This window comes from Urocampus carinirostris, chromosome 5 (assembly GCF_059441175.1).
Source record: "Urocampus carinirostris isolate Australia breed hairy pipefish chromosome 5, RoL_Ucar_1.0, whole genome shotgun sequence".
NCBI lineage: Eukaryota > Metazoa > Chordata > Actinopteri > Syngnathiformes > Syngnathidae > Urocampus > Urocampus carinirostris.
The window spans coordinates 24,862,517-24,883,924 of record NC_142353.1 but is presented as its reverse complement, the minus strand read 5'-3'; the positions used below and the strand labels follow the sequence as shown (position 1 = coordinate 24,883,924).

Sequence of the window (21,408 nt, the reverse complement as noted above, 5' to 3'; positions counted from 1 at the left end):
CTATCAGTCACAATGTGTCCCCCTAAAAGATCAGTCAAGGATTATCACGGCTTACCTCCACCCTAAATTTGGTTACATGAAAATGTAGATTTGTACTATTTCCAAGTAAATCTGGAATATACGCCAACAGGTTCAACATACGGCATTCAGAACTTCCAAACCCCTAAAGTCATCACACTGTAATACTCCTAGGGACTCACCTGGAATAGTATTGTCCAAAATAAAAGCAACTGAGCCTCCCACAAACATGGCGGTGGTGAGGAGAACATTTAACACCTGGTCAATCTCAACAATACCTGAAACAAACACATTTTATAGCAAAAATAAGTCCTCAATCGGGTAAGAAGTAGTACCATACCCAACTTACAATGACCACAAAAAAAACCCCACACAATAATGTTATTCAAGCATGTTACTATGCAGTGATAGTACCAAAACACTTTGGTCACAAATAATTTGAGTTGGGCGTTTGAGGGTGTGTGTTTGAATTAAACTCAATGTGGTTCACATGGGCATTTGATGAGTTTGTATTTTTGATAAATTGACATGCAGTCGGACGTGACATTTTGTGTTCAATGTAATAATGGCCACCAGAGCGTGTTGCAGTGAGTTCCCGCAGCGTTTCCCATGTCATGTAACGTTGGTGCGATCTGGCAAGGACACCCAAATATTGCACATGATTACACAGCAGATTTACACACATTAGTATTATTAATGCTCATCATTTTTATCATTTTTAAATATTGTCGTTTTAGAAAAAGTCAGCTCATGTTCAATACTAACTTAAACCTTGAAAATACAGTCGGACATTAAACCAACCTGTGGTCAAAAAAAAAATTAGGGACCACTTGTACAGGATAAAGTCCAGTTTTGAGCTCAACTGCTGAATCGTTCTTTTAAAGGGACCTGCACATAAAGACGGCTGGATATCAATGGCACATATAGTAATAAGTGTATTTTGACACTTAAATATCTTAAAAACAAAAACAATAAATGGATAGTGTCCTCCTGAAAAGCAATACTTAAAAGGACAGTGTGGATTTTCTGACCACAAAGTGTCGCTGTATGGTGTAGTGCAACCAAGAATGAGTGCTAAAGACCACAAGAAAGAATACAAACCACAGAGACACAAAATAATAAATACACACACTTAAGTCTTTTTTCTTTTTGCCCTTTTTTATTTAAGGATTTTGGGTACCTGTGAACAATTGTGTCAGATCACTATAAGGTAAGGCTAATCTTATGTAAAAACAAGCTAATTTCTTAACCTGCGAGTATTTTTCAAAATGGATGTTTGCAATTCATGTGTGCTTGCTTATCATCTAAATGTTGTTCTTTTGTTTGTTTTTTTAATTAACGAAGTTCTTTTACCACTAGGGGGCTTAAGATAATACACACCCTCCCTTCAACATTCTAAATTAATCAGAGGTCTATTTAAAGCAAAAATAAATCAATAAAACAATCTAATGGTGTGCTCTAATGGTTGCTCTCATGTAGTAATATTAACATTAGTTCCATCTAGACAGCAGCAACCAACAGCCTTCATTGCACTTTTACCTCCGCTCAAATTCAATTTCACGTACAACATTTATGACTACCAATACTTGAGATCAGTCCACATCACCCACCTGTGACCAGTGGGTTCTGTTTGAGGTAGCTTGGCAGCATCAGGCCAAAGAAGATTGAGAAGCCCAGGACGAAGAGGTTCCTGGATGAGTTGAGGTCGACGAACTGCAGGTTGGAAAGTCCCACCGCCGTGATCATGCCAAACAGGGTGCAGAACAGAGCCCCCAAAACGGGGTCTGGTAGGGAGGCAAACAGGGCACTGAATTTACCCACTAGGCCCAGCAGTAGCATCATGGCAGCTCCGTATTGGATTACACGCCTGCTGCCCACCTGGAGACAAACAGAGTTGTTTTGGACTTTGCCGTCATCATCATCCCAAACCACTCCATAAAAAAGTTCAAAATTTTATCTTTAAGTTAAGTACCTTAGTTATTCCAAGAACACCGATATTTGGACTGGAAGAGGTGGAACCGTTTCCTGTCCCAAACAGACCATCCAGCACACAGGAGATGCCCTCAACAAATATGCCCCTGGGGAGATAAAGGACTTGAGTTTTCTCTGACAAAAGTGAAAAAAAAAAGAAAAAAAAAAAGAGTGGAAGAGTGTGGTAGCAGAGGCTTACCTATTGATGGCGTGGATGGGAGGGGGAGGCGCGCATGACAGACGGGCGCAGGCGTAATAGTCACCAATCGACTCGATGATGCTGGCTACAACCGCGCTCATCATGCCGATTACGCCCGCTGCCGTTACACTAGGGAGGCCCCACTGGACTGAAAGGGCAAAAAATATATTCTGTATTTTCCAGTACAATAAGAGGTACCCAAAAACCCCAAACTGGCCACAAAGTTGCATACGGAAAAAAATGGAAATCTGTTACCATATTTGTGCAATTATTAGTCAGTTGATCAAATTATCGCTGACCACAATTACATTACAATGGTGGTAACAGGGATCGATTTGCATAGCAATGGTAAGGGCCCAGAATAACCACCAGGCCGTCAAGGGATGATTGTTTTCATTTGCACAACATTGAATGTCACTATGATTGAATCCTGAATCCCAGCTGGGAGAATACCAGTTCTTATTCACTAAACCACTAGGGATGCAAAAAATACATGAAAAGGCAGTATTTTCTCATCTACCGCTTTTTAAGTCATGGTTACAGATATGTTAAGAGTAGAGAGAATGTTGTTTCACTTTTTCTCAGCTAAAACTAAGCATTGTAAGTGACAAATGTTTTGAGTACTTGTGGTCATGCTTTCATTTATAAATTTCAGGATGACCAAATTTCTTCCCACAATACCTTTCTCTTTATTCAGTTCAAAACGACTGAATTACCAACCACAATGCCTTTCTCGGTATTCAATTCAGAATGTTAAGCACTTTGAAAAGACTTGAATGAGTTGGCTAGACCACAGACCGGTTTAATGTCTGACAATATTCTCACGGCCCAGCCCAATACTTTAGGTGACTGAAAATAATGTGATGATAAAACCTAATGCCTTTTCATGTGTCATCTGGATTCGGCACACTCCACAACGCAATCTGGGTTTAATTCACCTTGCATACAAAATTATGCAATCGTTTTCAGTAATGTATTCTGACTTCAATCAATGCTCAAATCAGCAGTGTTTCCCATGCCATACAAAAACTCTAGCGGCCCTCAAACTTGCATTCCCAAAATAATTTGCATCTTTTTGTCCTCCCTTTCACTTTTGGTTAATTGTTTGATTGGTTAACTAGTTTTTGTTTGCTGAGCAGAGAAGGGAGGGGTTGGGGTTCCTGCAACAGAAGCAAATGGAGCAAAGAACGGTTCAAGACAGATTGCAATACGGAGGACAAAAAGGAAATTTTAAAAATGCAGGAAAATGATCCTTTTTTGAAGTCTTTTTATTAATAGCTCCAAAACCATGACGTTGGACAAAGTCTATCACTGATAGAAGAATCTTAAACAGTCCCTCAAAGCTTAGCACTGTTTTTCTAAATGCCAATACAGTAATCCCTCGGTTATTGCGGTTAATGGGGACCAAAACCACCTGCGAAAAATGAAAATCCGCGAAGTAGTGACGCCCCTTCAAAAATGCTTAAAAAAAAAAAAAAAAAAAAAAAAAAAAATTAGAAAAAAATAATTATTTTTAATTTATTTTATTATTATTATTTTTCAGACCCGGTTAATGGGGACCAAAACCACCCACGAAAAGTGGAAATCCGCAAAGTAGCGACACCCCTTCAAAAATGCTTAAAAAAAAAAAAATATATATATATATATATATATATATATATATATATATATATATATATATATATATATATTTTATTCTTATTTTATTTTTATTATTTTTAAACCCGGTTAATAGGGACCAAAACCACCCGCGAAAAGTGAAAATCTGCGAAGTCCCTTCAAAAATGCTTAATAATAATAATAATAATTTAAATTATTTTATTTTATTATTATTATTTTTTAGACCCGCGAAGCTCTGAACCGGCGAAGTAGCGAGGTCCCACTGTATTCAGTAGAGACTAATGATATGTATTCTTTTGCCTTAAACATTTTGATTTAGATTTATTTTCTGAGATTATGTGTTGTTTCAGTCAATATTGGTTAGAAGTTGAATTGTAAATAGTTCAAAGTTATTGAATTTAAGTTTTATATTTCATTTTTTGTTGTTGTTGTGTACTTTGTTTTTTCAGGGATTTTGTGTTGCTTGACTTTAAAATTGCTTAATATAAAAAAGTTTAAATTTGTTAAAAAAGGCTAGAATTATAGTAGTATAATACATTTTATATTGATTCATTTCATGCATAATATTACAATATTAGGGGTAGTATATCATTGAAAGCAACAAAAAAAATCTGATGAGACATTTGGGAGCTGAGCTGAAGAACCTGTTCTCTAAAAATGACCAGAATTTCCATCACAAATAGGTTGCCTGTCAATCTAAGTTTTTCCCATGTTTTATCCTTTCTTTGATCATTTCAAATTTTGTGCGCTGTATAACAATTTTGTATGTTAAAAATATATAAATGCAGCCCCCCCCTAGACTGTTTACCCACAAGGGTCTCACAACATTCTATGGGAAACACTGTACAGCACTGTTTTTTTTTATGTGCAACCCAAGCCTTTACAGTATTATTAATTCGATGTGCCTTATAGTCCAGTGTGCCTTACAAATGAAAAAATATTTTGTGCACCTCAAAGTGCGGAAAATACGGTTTTTATTATTGGAGATGTTTATAATGCGCAGGAAAATAGACATCAATCATGTGCAATGAAATGTGATTATTGCAAAATATCATCTCTTCTGTGAAAAGAAGTAGGAAACAGGAAATCAAACGGGCACAAAGTTAAAATACCATTGTCAGCATATAGAAAGCGTATAAACGCTGAAAGAGATACTCACAGGGATAGGGGATCTTAAACCAGGGTGCAACAGATAAGATCCCTTGGCGTGCATCAGTGCGTGCAAAGTAGCCATATTTGTCTTTTTCAGGCGGGAATACGTCAGTCACAGTGAAGATAAAGCACAGTAGCCACGACACCAGGATGGCCATGATGATCTGGTTGACAAGCAAGCTATCAGATACATGTCAACATTAAGTAAAACAGAATTAAATGTTTTTCTAGGTTCACAACATAATTGTTTATCTGAAGTGGCAATCAGATAATGGTTCTATATGTGGATTAGTCCAAAAAGGGTAAAAGTTGTGTATATTTTGATCATATAATTATTGGGGATGGCTTGATACCACATATTCCTATGTGATACCACATCCGTGCATCATCATAGTTGGTACAGACTCTTTACCTATGTAATCCTTTGACAACCACAACATAGACAATTACAATTGTAGGAAATATATTCTTCTCGCGTATGAACACAAAAACTTAATTGCAAGTTCAACATTAAATTAAATACCACATGGTGTCAATGAGAACTAACCAGAATTTGGGCATATACAGTGAATCCTATTTTGGATTTACGCATAGAATCACCTATTTCTTCTAATAAAACAATTGTTCTTGATCCAGTCATTTTGGTCTGGGTCGGCCTCCATACCAATCTTGTGGATCAGATCTGGCCATCCCAAATTATAATTTACATGGCAACATAGTTTTCAGTGATCATAAGCTTGGTTAAATAAATGTCATGTGTAAATAATTTGTTACATTGTGTAATAGTTGGCTAGTTCAGGAAAGGGAAAAAAAGGATCAATAGTCTGTTTAAGTACTGTTGGATTACATTTGAACTAAACTGTAATTCAATAGTAATAATAATAATTTGTTATCCTGAGCCAATGCGGTACTTTCTATGTTAAATGATATTGATTCACTTCGTGATCAGCAGGTGGCAAAAGAGTAACTGCATTGAAGCACACTATGAGTAAAACATTTTCAACCAATCAGGCGGTATTGACATGTGATATGAAACTCAAACACTGTTGAGTAAATGACATTTTTGTGACATACGTCAGTTAGAAAAGCTGTTATGGACTGTTATGCAACTGGCTAAACCACAATGACACACTTACTGGGAACATTTTGAACACCTGCAACCTGTAGGAAGTCCAGCCTTTCTTTGCTTTGTAGACCGGCAACGGAAAGTGGACATTACGGGCATACTGGGAGAAGAGTAGCACCAAAAAAATAGTTCTACAAAAGAAAAAAAAACTAATGAGTAAACACCCCACTATTGGTAAGTTTAAAGCAGACATGTCAAACTCAGTTTGGCTTGCGGGACGGATCTAGACTTTATATTCTCAAGTGGGCTGGATCAGTGGAAAAATGTCAACGCCAAATACTTAACTTTGATTTTCAGAACTATGCTTTATCTTTCAGGTTACATTCATAGCCTACTTTGCAGTCGATCCATCCATCCATTATCTGCACCGCTTATCCTTGGTAGGGTGCCAGGCAGTCGCAGGGCACTTACTCGTTCATTCACACCTAGGGACAATTTGGAACGGCCAATTAACCTGACATGCATGTTAATGGAATGTGAGAGGAAACCGGAGTGCCTGGAGGAAAGCCACGCAAGCACGGGGAGAAAATGCAAACTCTACACAGGGGGTTCGATCTCATGACCTCAGAACTGTGCCGCACACGTGCTAACCACTGCTCCGCCATGCTGCCCTTTTACAGATTATAATCACGGACATTAAGGAATATTTTTAAGCAAAAAACACTTATTCACAAACAATGAGAAAAAAAAGGTTTTTTTTTTAACAGTTGAGTAAATGCAGCTTTACATCTGAACCAAATCACCATAAACAAACAAAATCAAGTTAGAGCTAGGAATAAAACTATACTTACCTCAATTGTCATACTACTTTGAAATAAAAATAAAGAATAAATAAATACAAAATAAGTTTTAGCATTGAGCAGGCAATAACATTATAACAAACAACTAGACTGGACCCACTGAAGCTGAGAAAACACGGTACAATGTTGTCTTTACTGATACCAGGCTGAATCAGCTTTTACACTTTTACTGCCCTCTAGTAGTGGGAAATAGCATTTGATTTATATAAAAAAAAATCATAACATTTGAAATGAGCAAGAGACTTGCCGTTATAAATACTCAGAATGGGCTGCATCCTACTAGCCATACGTCTGACATTGTTGGTTTGAAGGAAAACGATCACATTTTAACCCTTGTGGCATGCAGGTACATATTAGTTACTTTTCATGCTTTTTGTAATTTCAATTAAAGAGAAAACATTAAAAAGTAAACACTTGGGAGCTCAAATTTTCCCAGGGTTGTAAGAACATGTAGATGTTCAAAACGGCTGTGATTGGTATGTTCCTGCATTCGGGAGCCAAACACATGCTATACACAATCCATGCTATGTAAAGATTTTGGACTTTTGAACTTCGACCTAACATAAACTTGGTGTATTTGAATGCATTTCCCGGGATTTCTGTATTTTTCTCTTCAGTGCCATAGAGTAAATTGTATGCAAAGAACATTTTTTGGTTGAGTGTTCACACCTTTACAACAGCTGGTGGAGCTAAAGCCCAAATAATAATAATAATAATAATAATTTCCTTTGTATTGTCATTCTTTGTAACAATGTACACAGAACGAAATGTCGATACACCTGACCCGTTGTAGCGAGTCGATGCAGCCGCAGCCAGAGGGCGCCGCCATTATACCAATTAGGTATGTCTCGGTCGAGGCGCGAACCAGCGACCTCCCAGTCTCAAAGCGGGCACACTACCATCTAGGCTACTGAGCTGGTAAATAATAGTAGTTTGCAGGCAAAATTAATATGCGAGTTTTTTGGGGGGGAAACTGCTATTGGCAAAAAAATGGGCATGTGTTGGGGACCAATATTCACCAATATTTTGACTTTTTTCACCAGAAATTGTATGTGTGTTTATATACAGTTCAGTTAGTATTCTTTATAGTCACAGTAACGATATGGCTATGTCTGATGCCAGCAAATATTTTGAGTGGTTGGAATTCAACAAATATTCATAAATGGCTGATTTATCACACTTTTTAGTCCGAGTAGAATTAATGAACACAGACATGCATTGTCGGCTATGTCTGATGCCAGCAAATATTTTGAGTGGTTGGAACTCAACAAATATTCATAAATGGCTGATTTATCACACTTTTTAGTCCAAGTGGAATTAATGAACACAGACATGCATTGTGTCACAAAAAACGCATGCCACGAGGGATAATATGCAAAGAATTCCAATAACTAGCGATCACAATTGTTTTCACAAAGACATTGATTTGCACAGAATTCTCAGTAAGTACAAACAAACCTGTATGAATTTATGCAAGTGTGCTTAAATATATCCCATATAATCCACTTTTGAAAATAAAGCACGTGGGTTGCAGCTCACCATACACATTTTTGGGGGGGCACGCCACAAGTAACCCTTCAATTTTTTGGTATTACTTCGGCATCAAAAACATAAATGAATAAAATATAGAACCATTTCTATACAAAAAAACACTTTCTATCGGGAGTTATTGTTATTGTATGTACAGATGATTGAATTACAACAGACCCATCATGTTTAAACATACTACTTTAACCCTTGAGTACGTATAAAAAGACCCCTGAGGAAACTCAGACAAAGCAATTAGGCTGACCGCTTGAGAAAGCGCAAGTCACTGGAGATTAAAAGCCCATTCAACTGTGCGGGAGCAGCAACCTTGCGGCTACGATCGGAAGAGCCATGACACAGCAAAAGCTAGTGTAACAACCCGGGCAAGGTCCATTTGGCTGTGTTCAACACATAAAGGATTACTATACAGTGCACCACTCTCAAAACAAATATGTGGAAGGGGGCTTACAGCATAGCGATGCCCCAGTGTTTTCCTGCCCTCTCCCCTGCTGCCTGAAAACCAGAGAGGCCGATCAAGGCTACAGTGGGGGTGATGGTCAGAGGTCCGATGTACTTCAACAAGAGCCCGGGTAGACCCAGCGCACCGATGCACACCTCCACCAGGGATGACACAATGATTGCCCCTTGGATCTGAAAAATTAAAAATAAAAGTTAGGGTTAAATTCATGCAGTGTTCATCTTAAGGCATGTTAAATTCAAGACTTTTGAAGACTTTTATAAAGTATTTTGAGTTCAAATTTAAGACCAAGTTGACAAAAAAAAAAAAAACACAATCTAAAGAAAGGAAAAAAAAAATATTGCACATAATACATCGTGCCTCGTATACATTACCCGACACAGCTTTTAGTCATTAAATTCAAACTTCCCATGGTCCAAAGTAAACAAATATGCCTGAAGTTGAATGTGTATTGTGGGTAGACCTAAGTCATGCGTCTGCTGAAACGCCTGATTGAAACCACATCACCATTTTGAAAGTTCCGTTACGTGGTCACAAGATGTTGCCACGAAAGTGAATCGGTTAATTATCAAAACAATCAATAGATAAATGTTACTAAATCTTTTTACTTCGAACAGATATAAATGAAAATTACATTTAAGACATTTGAATGCTAATGAATGCTTTATTTCTAGAACAATGAATTCAAATCCTTTTAAAACTTTTCAAGGATCCGCGGTAACTCTGTCATGTGGAGCGCAATCATTAATTGAATAAAATCAAGCTAATGTTCTTTTGTCAACAATTGACTATGGTTCACCTTTCACATTGAGGCTTCTCATGAGAATGTCCCAAATTACTTTTATCCTTTTATTCTGTTTCTGTGACTCACTTTCATCTCAAGTTGGGGCAGAAACAGGCACTAGAAAGGGTTTACACAAGGGTTTAAGTTGGGAATTCTCCAGCTCTAGCAGTTATTCAAGACATAATTTTATGACATTTGCTTTGGTAATGTTTTTTTTTTAAATTTAGGATGACCTAAGTATTTTCAAACCACTTCCTAGTGTGTGCATGTTTTTCTCGTTTCTCACTTCTCGTATCCTTGGATGCCAGATGTGCTCCGTGTGGAGAGTGTCTGTGCTGTTTGCCTCAAATATCGCTGAGGAGAACACATAAAATATAGTTAAAATGATAAGATGATTAAAATGTTGCATAGTTAATATTGATGGATATCATCGTAAAATTGATGAGATGACACACACACACACACACACACACACACACACACACACACACACACACACACACACACACACACACACACACACACACACACACACACACACACACACACACACACACACACACACACACACACACAATCTTCCTTATATCACTCTTGAAAACATGCTCTCACCTGTGTTGTTACATTTCCATTTATCCAATGACAAAATAGCTCTGGCTGGGGCAAGGAATGCAAAAGCGCTGGCTTGGAACAAAGGCAACCTTGGACACAAGCAAACACTTGTCAGGGATGGAATAACAATTATTCACAGCAGTGACATTTTTTGTCAATCAAAAAGTTTATACTTATATTTGGATGTAATACTTTGTTATGGACCTCTAAATTTAGGCTTAAAAGTTCATCTGCAGATTTAGGCTCTGTACCATTCGCAAAACCAGCTTTTACACAAGTAACATTATGTAGAAATTGCCACTTTGTCGGAAAATACCTAAAACAATAGGTCTAATTAACGTGAGTTTGAGGTTATGTGTTATAGTTTGGGTTTATGGATTTGATCAAATTTGTTTTCTAATAAAAATAATTTGAGCCTGAATCAGACCTGATTGATAAGTTTACCTAATTTTCTGTCCATCATGGTGCAAAAAAAAAAAAACCCCTACAAAAAATAGAAAAGACAAAAACGTTTTCCAACATGGTAGAGCAGTGTCTCTTAACTGGTGGGTTGAAACCCAAAATTAGGTTGCGGACCTGTTTAAAATGGGTCGCATGCCTTGGCAAAATTATGCTAAGATTAAAAAAAAACGGAGGGTCAATTACACACCTGAGCAGTAAATCGCAATAATGCCCTGCAAATGCAAGTTGACACCCATTACACACCGCAGAAAAAGACAGATAAAGTTGTTTTACGCAAACAAACAAAAAATCAGCAAAGACTGAGATATGCATTCTATCATCTTAAATACAAAGCTACATAAGTAAAGCTTTTTGGAGTTCATTAAAAAGGCTAATTCAGCATTAAAGGAAATATCCTAGGGGAAGGCATTTAAAAGCTTCAGCCTACTCCTTTTGGGCACATGTTGATATACAGTAGGTTTCCGAAGCCAACATGGGGGATAAAGAAAAGAAAAAGAAGGAGAGTATTTTTGATTTGTCGATAAACATCGACAAGCCGATTCGGGTAAAGTTTCAAGGAGGACGAGAAGCTAGCGGTGTTCTTAAAGAGTTCGACCCACTCCTGAACCTTGTACTGGACGGTACCATCGAATATATGCGTTATCTAGACGGTCAGATTAAACTGACGGAAGAAATGCGGCAACTCGGTCTAGTGGTCTGCAGGGGGACGTCTGTGGTCTTGATTTGCCCGCAGGACGGAATGGAGGCCATTCCCAATCCTTTTGTACAACAGCAGGACAGCTAACCTGGCTTAACATGTACATGACTATTGCTTATTTTGGAAGTATTTATTTTTTTCCTTGTTATTTGGTCAGCGAAAGCAAATGCAAGCACGAATGAGCAAACATGAATTTCAGTTGAATTTAGGAAGGTGTTTTTTTGTCAAGAGTTGTCACCCTTTGTGTTTCTTTTAAATGAAAAAACAAAGCTATTTTCAGCTTTCTACATTATCTGTGTGTTTACACTGGCACTTACGAGTTCATCAGTAAAAATAATAATAATAATAATAAATTATACAAATATATATATATATATACATATATATATATATATATACATATATATATATATATATATATATATATATATATATATATATTATCGTATCGTATATCTGTTGTTTTTTTAATTTGCAAATATTTTTGTTGTTTCTATTGGGAAATTGTTGATGCCGTTTTCTTCTGCATGCTGTACCTAAACAAAGCCTCGCTCAACCTATTAATCAATCCATCAATCATTTACCTAAAGTAATTTTATTTTTGAGATATTCTGTCATGGTTTTTTATAATATGTCGTACTATCTCAATACTTTTAAGAATTCTACAACTTTTCTTGATCTGGGTCGCAGCTTGTAATTATGGTGGAATGTTTGGTCCTGATGTCAGTCAGTTGAGAACCATGTGTGTTTAACACCACCTGCCTTGAGTCACACACATGTTTGTGTGAGTTTTAGTGCACCCGTTAAAGAGGATTATTAGCACTCATGTTGTTAACATGTACTTGCCCGCTACTGTATAGAAGTCGAACACCTATATACAATTTTGATCGGCATGGAGAAGAATGAGAGATATCTCAACCTGGCTTAAGAGAAGAAGACATGTTTTTGAAGTGTATATTCAGTAGATGGATGATACTTTGTTTGTGTGTGTATTTTTGATATGCATTTTTTCGGATATCTTTGGGTGTATATCAGAGTATGTCTGTGTGCCTTAAATTGTGTTTTGGGGTGTTTCTTTAAGTTCGTGTTTTACTTTTCAAGTGGTCTATCAATAGGCATGTGTGTGTGTCTCTGAGTGTGGCTTCTTTCTGTCTGCCTTTGCGTGTGTGTCTGTATATGTTTATTAGTGTGTTTTGTGACGTGTATTTGTGTTTTTTTGTGTGTCACTGTGGGTGTTTTTAATTGTGCCTATCTTTTTCTTTGTATCCTTTGGTGCTCTATTGGTGTCTTTGAGATTGTCTTTGACTGCGCCTTAAAGTGATTATTTGTGCAGTATGTGTCCTCGTGTGTCCTTTTGTTTGTGTCTTTGTCTCTCTGTATGCATCTATGTGAGTCTTTTCTTGTGTCTTTCACATGACTGAGTGTGTCTTATAATGTGTCTTTGGGTGTTACGTTGTGTGAGTGTCCGTCTTTCTAAATGTATATGATTGTATTGTTATGGACGCCTCCCTCGGGAGGGGTTCCGGGCATGTCCCACCGGCAGAAGGCCCCGGGGACGACCCAGGACACGCTAGAGAGACTATGTCTCTAGGCTGGCCTGGGAACACCTCGGGATCCCGTCGAATGAGCTGGAAGAAGTGGCTGGGGATAGGGAGGTCTGGGCTACCTTGTTAAGGCTTCTGCCCCCGCGACTCGACGGAAGCGGAAGATAATGGATGGATGGATGTAACATAGTGTGTTTGTCTGAGTGTTTTTTTATGTCATTTAATGTGTCTTTAGGTGTAAATTTTATATGTGTGCCTTTTTATTATTGACTTGCAGGTGTGCAAGGTGTTATTGCGAGTTTTTGAGTGTGTCTTTGAGTGTGTCTTTGTCTTATTGTGTATTTTCATGTGTCTTTGGGTTTGTCTATGTCGAGTCACATTTATTTGTAAGACTATAATCGTAGAGACTCAAAGAGACACACAGGCCCATAGTTATGTGTGTGTCTTTGAGTGTGCCCTTGTCTATGTATTTGCGCGTTCCTTGAAGAGTGTATTTGAATTAAAAAGTGTGTGATTTTTATCTTTCTATACGTAAATATATGCATGTGTCTTCGATTGTGTCTTTAAAGTGACAGTTTGTCTTATTACGTGTCATACAAGTGTTACTCTGTGTGTGTGTCTTTCTATATGCATTTATGTGTATTTTTGAGTGTGCTTATGTGGGTGTCTTTGTGTGTGTCTTATGTGTCTTCAAGTGTTATTTTGTGTGTGTCATTTTATATGCATTTGCATGCATCTTTGAGTGAGTTTATGTGTGCCTCTTTGTATTTTGGAGTGTGACTTGATGTGTGTGTGTGTGAACATTTACCTGCAGCCTAGCGTGGTTTGTAGAAGGGTTGTGATCCCCACACAAAAGAAAATGGTCCCAATCAGCTGGCTTGTGGCCCACTGGTCAAAGCCGACGCACATGGCTTCGGCGAGAAGGAATGGCACTGCTATGGTTCCACTGAAACATGTCAAATAATGCTGCAAAAACAACATACACATTTAGTAAAATATACGTTCTTTTCCCATTTGTCCTCCAAGATTTAATATTAAACTCTCACCACTCACTTTATGAGGTTAATCTATAACTGTACTTTCCGACTTTTATTGGACAATATATTTTTTCATAAAGAATTCACATTAAGTATGACGCAATTAGTAAAATAACACTTTTTTTTCAACTTATCTGGTTAACTTGTGAAAAGTACGATGTAAGAACAGTAACTGTATGGCAACTTGGATTTGGATAATTTCTTGTTACATTCATGATGACCTCTACACTAATCATTGACCTATACAAAGATCAAACAAGAGTTGTGTCAGAAAAACGACCTTTATCTTTGACTTTGACAAAGAATTTATAGAAAATACTCATAAACCAAACTGCTCCATCCATGTGATAACATGTTTCTACTTTCATCTGCTAAGGGTTTTTCTTTATGGAGTATTCATTTATGAAACACTTTAGATGTTGACATTAAACTGTCCCCTATTTACATAAATTAAAAATAATCATATATTAGATTTACTTTAGCAATCCCTTATCATTTCTGTAAAATTAGCCTAAAATCCCAATCAAAGACGTACCTAAAGTAAATTGAATGCTGTTGTTGAACCGTTTGGAGAATCTGGACGGTTTTAATTTGTTTTTAAAGGGAACACTCCGATTTTTTGTCCCAAACTGAAATAATCACTGCAAATGCTACCAACATTGAGTAATCTTAGTTGGAACACACAAAAATAGAAGGTTTTTATTCTCGCCTGAAAAAAAAATTCCGCAATCAAATGCCTGCACATGAGTGTAGCATAGGTATCTTATTTGGAAAGGAGGTAAGACAATAGCTTGAAGCTGTGCCAAGGACCTTGTCAAATTTTATTACAATCCTAAAAACTAAACATTGTATATTACACATTTTTCTAATGGTGGGTCAAGGCTTTTCCAAAAGTGGCCATTTTATGACGACCAGTCCATAGCCCTAAAAACTTTGCATTTCTCTATTTTACTTTGGCCACATCTTAGACACTATGAAAGAGTTGTAAATGTTTGACTTATTTTTCCAGAAGTCAATCACTGTGCACAGTTGCAAGTAATAATCATGCGTAAAAATGGATCCCAGGTTGCATTTGCACATGTTTGTTTTTGCTCGGATCTCAACACAACTTGGAAAAAAAAAAACTTTACGATAGAAATTTCATCGGCAAACCAATGTGTCAATCCATATTGGAATCGGTTACTATTGGCCTTTTTAAGCCGAATGAGTCATGATTTTTTTTCCGAATACAGACCCTCGATTGTCACAGGTTAGGGACAGGGACAATAAGCTTGCAATTGGCTAAAAGAGGTGTCAGTCAAAAGGTAAGAAGCTAATGGCTATATGAAGTCATCTGACAAGTTTTTTTTTTTTTTTTTTAAAAAAGGGTTTTATGCAAACAATGGAAACTAATCATCCAGGAAGGTCAGTGTAATAGCAGTCATAATAGAAAATAATGACCAACCATAATTCACGAATGTATTTGTTTGAAAACAAGAATTTGACCTAATGTGTTTGCAAACAATAAAAAATCATATAAGCCACTAAAAAAACAATAAACAAATTCCCATTGTGTTGCTATTCATTAGGCTTGCTCCGAGGCGGTATGGTCGAAAAAACATTCTTACCGGGGCCCGACTAGCATCAGCATAAAAAGTGTGCCTTGGTTGGGGGCTGGGGGACTTTTCGGAGGCTTCTTCCCAATCATACAGTATCTTTTGTAGAAATGAGCTAAAGGTTCTTTAAACATTTGCAGATTTTAGTGCCAACTACTGGATATATTTAAAACAGCATGTTATTGACGCTATTTTTCCTCAATCTCCTATTAGCACTGTCTCACGGAACACATAAAAAGATGTGGTAGGCCACATTTGGCCAGCGACCCATGCGTTTGACATGTAATCTACATAAATAGTAGTTTCTACGTCACCTACAATGATGAAAAAAACAATTAAATTACTAGTGGTAATAATAGAATCCGAAGCTGTACCATGAAATGAAATGGACATTTTGCCACACTTTTGGATAAGCAAGTGAGTTTCAAAGAAGTGAAAGTTGATCTTTAGTTTTTTTATACATACAAATTCAAACCCAAAATATAATGATATTTTAAGTCCAGAAGTCAATCACTGTGTGTGTGCGCTAGTACCTGAAGGCCTAAAAACACACATAGGTACCAAGGCGGAGTGTCTTCTATGATGTATATCATATCCATTCTCCTTGGATCAGTACTGTCTGAGCTGTCCAACGTCTCGGACATTGAAGTCTTGATTTACACACAAACATACACCCCAGTGAGTTACAGTAAATTATATTTGTGTAAATATGTAACAGGACAAAAAATTGTACACTTTTTACAAATCGACATGACTTGACATTTTCACAAAACAAATCAAGCGGCAAGGGTTACACTTAAACAGTGTAAAAAATGAGATTCACTTGAGTAAGGAAATTACCCATTCCTGTGATTTTACATCATCAGAAAAAAAAGTGCACTGTCACAGTGACAACATTGAAAGTGCTCCTTAGAAATAGGGAGGGAAAACATTGGTTGTCACAATTTAGTTCTTAATAAGTATTAGGGGAATTCATTTTTTCATGAACTTGGTGTACGGTGCCAAGCAGGAGCTACTCCTTTATTTTTTTACACTTACCCTCTTCTATGGACACTTTTAAAAAGATTTACACAAACAATCTAATTGCAAGCCTAAAATACTTCATGTGTTCCCGAGTTTTCACGCAGGGTAGGGATGAATCTTTAAAAAGGCGGTGCCTGTTGTGTGACATTTGGTTTATCGAGTTATTTAAATGTCTGGAAATGGATATCATAAAGTGAGCTACATCAAAAAGCATGAAAAGAGCATTGGCTAATGTACTGCACATTTACTTTCCCACATGCAAGCAAAAAAAGTCAATACGCTGTCAAATCAGTCACTGTAAGCCAAGATTTTGCAATAGTATTGGAATTTTTGGAAAGATGAATATCCTTGAAGATGCATTGTTGTTCACTAACCATAGCTGATGTGTCAAGCTTAGACAGGTCGTCACATTTAACCTTTAGGGGAAAAAACCCTTAAAATTAGCATTATTTTTTTTATGTGTAATCAACTTTGTTAGTTTGTATGGAAACATATGTTTTTGATTTGTACACCAAAGTCAAAGCAATAGGATAACACAATCACTGTCATTGCTCAATGCTTACATTTCTAAATTACTGCAAACGTGAGCGAAACACACTACACTGTTAGATAAAATGCCAATATTTGGCTTATTGACTCCTATTGTCCAAAACTAGAGAACATAAAAGGACACAATGCACATTTATTAATTGTGCAATTGTGTTTAAAGTGCAAGTGAACCTGCAGTTCTTGTCCGACTGGAGTTATAAAAAAAAGAAAAACTGTAGGAAAAAGAGGAAATAAAAATCAGATGAAAAACATTCTTGACAATTTGCAGATTAATATTATAGGTCAGCACTATTACGATTGCGACATGTGACTGTCAGTCATCTCGATAAAGGTCACAAAAAAAAAAATCAACCCTTTATCTTGTACACTTACCTTTTCTGCTTGTTGAACATCTTTTGTATAGTTGGCCATCAATATAGTGTTCTCTGTATCCTGGTCCCCACTGGCTCCACTCACTCCATTAACCACCACCTAGAAGCAAAGATTTAAAATCAGTAATAAAGAAGCACAATTTTTTTCTATGTGCCCAGCACTGCCCATGCAGTTGTGCAACACTGTAGTTGTACATATGAGTGACTTAGGGGAAAAAAAACATGATTTTTAAAAAACGAAATCACAATTCTAATTATGATACTTTTTAAACATATTTTTGTTAACTTGTTTGTTCATTTCTGACCATTTACCTATCATGTTTAATTATTAGAAAATAGGACAATTTAAGCCCAATTTGCCCTTTAAAAACAAATTATTAATTTGAATCATGCAAACAGCAAATTTGAATCAAATATGCAAGGAGTATAACGAAAAAGAAATTGAAGAAAAGCACACTATTTTAACACACTGCAGTCTTCAATCTATGAATAGGACGGACAAGGAGCCATATTTTTAGCCCCGCCCCATCACATCATAAGTGATTAAAAAAAAAAAAATCTTTTATAGGGTTCTATGCATTTTGTTAAATATTGATTCTCGTTGCCAGTTTTACCAGTAAACAACTCCTTCACTTTTGGACTATTGACAGCTCCCTCCTTCGGCTTAGAAAAATGTCCCTCCCATAACAGGGCAGAGTTAAACATTTTAGCACCAATTCAAGGCCATACATTTAATTTTTTTAACAGATTAATAGGGCATGGCAAATTGTAACTAATGAAGTTACTGAGCATGCGCTGACTGCTATGTCCTGGCCGGTCATCAAAACCCCATTTTGTAATAAGTCGCCATTGATTATAGAAGAGATTGACAGATTGTCAGCCCCCAAAATTCAGGAAATCTGGGACAATATTTAAAGGGATATTCTATATTTTTTAGTGCCGTCAAAAATTAACCTTAATAATAACATACAAAAAACATAGTGCAGGGGTGTCCAACGTTGTGCCCCCCTAAGGACAGCTGGGGTGCCCGTGGACAAGTTCTGAAAATACGTTACGAGTACTGGATCATTGTGATTTTCTAGTGAAATGTATTTTTTTAGTTGTTGACAGTGTCTATTTAACCCTACTTTCAATAATAAACCTGGTAGTAACACAGTCAAATAACAGAGTATGAATATGGTATGTTGTTATTTTATAAAAGCTTATCAAACTGGCTGCCCTTTGTGCCAATTGGTTAAAAAAAAAATCTCTTGGCTTGAAAAAGGTTAGAGACCCCTGGTCTATAGTGTAACTGGTAAATGTATGGCTAAGTACTTGCAATATGTCATTGAAGTAATGAGTTAATGACACTTATGTTTTGCATCATTTGTTTTCCGTATTTGTATTTTCCTTCCCCATTTTCGAATCAAGAGTACAGATACAGCAAAGTATTGATACACAGCAATTCCATTTTACATAAAGCCTAGAATTTTATTTCATAAGCTTTTACTCTTGTCAATTTGAAAATATAACACAGTACAAATATATTAATGTACCCGAATGGGGTAGAAGTCAGCTCCATGTTTATTCTCCTCTTCGTATTTGCCTCCTTCGCTCCCGCTGTCCACGGTCTTTGAGGTGGTGTTCTTACCCACGCCCATTTCTACAGTACCGCGGTCGTCCGCGTTGTCGCTTTTGTCCCGCTCCGGTGTCAACGCTGTATACGAGTCCTTTACTCCGATTACATTATCCAGAGATGACGTTTCTGCTTAAAAGAGAGATGGGTGAGGAGATCAATGACATGTTTAAATTAGTTTAAAGTTCACATCTGATAGCCCGAGTAGCAGACCCACAGCCTGTACTTTAGAGATGCTTTTAAACTGGGTTTTTTTGTTTTTTTATTTTGTTTTTGCAATAGCCCACTACTGTTTTTCCATCTAATAAAACAGATGGCAAGAGAACAACAGCCAATCCAACACAACCGTTAGGATTCTAAATAATGCATGAATAATATAGTTGTGTGAGAAAACAAATTGTGAAGAGATTTTGCTGGCAGGCATCAGGAAAAAAATGAGAGAAGGATGCAAAGTGAGTCAAAAGTTTGAAGGATCAATGTTAGTACAAAAGATGAGGAATGCAAAAGATAGCAAGTGCTGGTATCTACTTTATTTTGTAGTGGTTCAAATGTCAAGGTAAGCGTTTGGGTAAAATGAGGCCTTGAGTTCTGTCCGTCTGCACAGTCATCATCCTTTGGCCCACATTACTGAAGGCTTCTACTGTGAGACAGGAACTTGCATTTGATTCTTTGACAACTCGATAAAGTGCCAAAATGTGCTTATTAGATGTAGTCACTTTTGTATGTAAAAAGAACTATGCTTTTAATCTTTTACATAAAAAATACCAAATTAGAATCAAGTACTATAGAGTAATCTAAAAACGATTTGATCTCAAGACAGACCTATAAATGTCTCACATAGATACTTTAAATATACTTAACACAAGACACTTAAGACTATAAGAGGGTGCTGCAATTTGAGCAAAACAAAACTTTTGTTTTGGAGTATAGTAGTATTTTTAAGTGTTATGTATTGTGTGTTGTGTTAAAAAAAAGTTACAGACATAGTTATGACTATTAATTAAAAATCAACTCACAGAAACTTATTACAATTCTCTTGCCTCCAATCCACTCGGAAAACTTCGGGAATACTCGTTGCATGCCCGACTTTTTTCTTTTAGCTTCTTAACGTTATATCAGGAAGATTGATCTCAGATTAGGTTGCCTCTGTCACAGGCTATGTATCGAACCTGTTGACCAATCCATTTGAGAAACATGACAGCACTTATTTCTTGCAATGATGCAAAAAATAAGCAAAATTGCATTCATTAACCCCCAAACGTCCAAAACGTAGCCGCATCTTCAAGTTCAAAGCGTGAATCAAAAAGTTGTGGCCTATACTCCCTATAGTAATGTACGACTAAGATGGTAGGGCACAAAAATGGCCTCTCTGCTTGCTGTGTGAAAGTATTGGGATAGGTGAAATACCTAGTTGACACATCCCACCACTTCTGTCAATCTGCACGGCTGGGAGCATCTGTGTGAGGGGGTGAAAGGGGGAGATAGAGAAAGCGTGAGAGCAGGAGAGAAAAGAGGGAGCCTAGGGTGGGAAAATAAAGGAGAAAGGCTGAGGCAGAGAGGATGGGTCAAAGACAGAAAGGAGCAGGGAGGTGGAAACACATATTAATTGTCCACACATGATTATTCAAAACAAAAATAATTTGTCAATAAATACGATTATGCCTCTTTTCTATATGTTGGCGCACACTCTGCTAACCGAGCACGGCCTTTCCATTCCACTTTTTGAGTGCTGAAGGAGTGTAAATGAGCGCCACCATGGAACCACCTCCGCTGAGGCTCTATCCCAAGCGTCGTAAACCTATGGCTTGCGAGCCTGATATGACATCATGAGTAAACATGGTTTGGAAACAAAACGCTGGCTGTGCAAATATCCTCTGGGGCATTTCCAATTTGATAAGCGAAATGCACTTCCAATGCTTGGTTTGAGCTAAGAAAGAGTGCAACTAAATTTTATATTTATTTTTAATCACTTTCTATTTTCTCATTTTTTAATCATTTGTATCTGGCACTTGACTGAAATTAGTGTGATGAAGACATAAACCAATTGACATTTCCTTGTCAACCATGTTCATAGTGGCTTGGTGATTGGGATTCGACGCTTTTACCGTCGCTGTCTGTGTCGATCCGCGTTGCACCAATTATTATGCATTTTACGTAAAGCAAGTATGGGACCAGTGTTGTGGAAAAGAGGCTTTAGTGAAAGGAGATTTTGAGCGGGAACCCAGAGG

The 21,408-nt window shown here is 37.0% G+C and overlaps 1 protein-coding gene and 1 pseudogene across 6 annotated transcripts in view; one reads left to right on the top strand and one right to left on the bottom strand.

The window, feature by feature from the left end:
- Positions 1 to 21,408, bottom strand: part of slc23a2 (solute carrier family 23 member 2) — a 40,948-nt gene that overhangs the window by 9,998 nt on the left and 9,542 nt on the right. For 2 of the 6 annotated variants that reach the window (XM_088336284.1, XM_088336285.1), the window contains 14 exons: positions 20,588 to 20,726; positions 19,101 to 19,312; positions 17,567 to 17,665; positions 16,156 to 16,272; positions 13,799 to 13,956; positions 10,288 to 10,376; positions 9,962 to 10,029; positions 8,883 to 9,064; positions 6,097 to 6,217; positions 4,968 to 5,124; positions 2,189 to 2,336; positions 1,991 to 2,096; positions 1,629 to 1,896; positions 201 to 296 (listed from right to left, as the gene is read on the bottom strand). In XM_088336284.1, the coding sequence (XP_088192410.1) occupies positions 201 to 296; positions 1,629 to 1,896; positions 1,991 to 2,096; positions 2,189 to 2,336; positions 4,968 to 5,124; positions 6,097 to 6,217; positions 8,883 to 9,064; positions 9,962 to 10,029; positions 10,288 to 10,376; positions 13,799 to 13,956; positions 16,156 to 16,272; positions 17,567 to 17,665; positions 19,101 to 19,312; positions 20,588 to 20,636 (1,870 nt within the window). In that variant the 5' untranslated portion in view covers positions 20,637 to 20,726. The remainder of the gene's footprint in view (positions 1 to 200; positions 297 to 1,628; positions 1,897 to 1,990; positions 2,097 to 2,188; positions 2,337 to 4,967; positions 5,125 to 6,096; positions 6,218 to 8,882; positions 9,065 to 9,961; positions 10,030 to 10,287; positions 10,377 to 13,798; positions 13,957 to 16,155; positions 16,273 to 17,566; positions 17,666 to 19,100; positions 19,313 to 20,587; positions 20,727 to 21,408) is intronic. The other 4 variants (XM_088336288.1, XM_088336289.1, XM_088336286.1 and 1 more) reach the window with 3 other exon arrangements.
- On the top strand, positions 11,218 to 11,533 carry LOC148365849 (U6 snRNA-associated Sm-like protein LSm7 pseudogene; annotated as a pseudogene).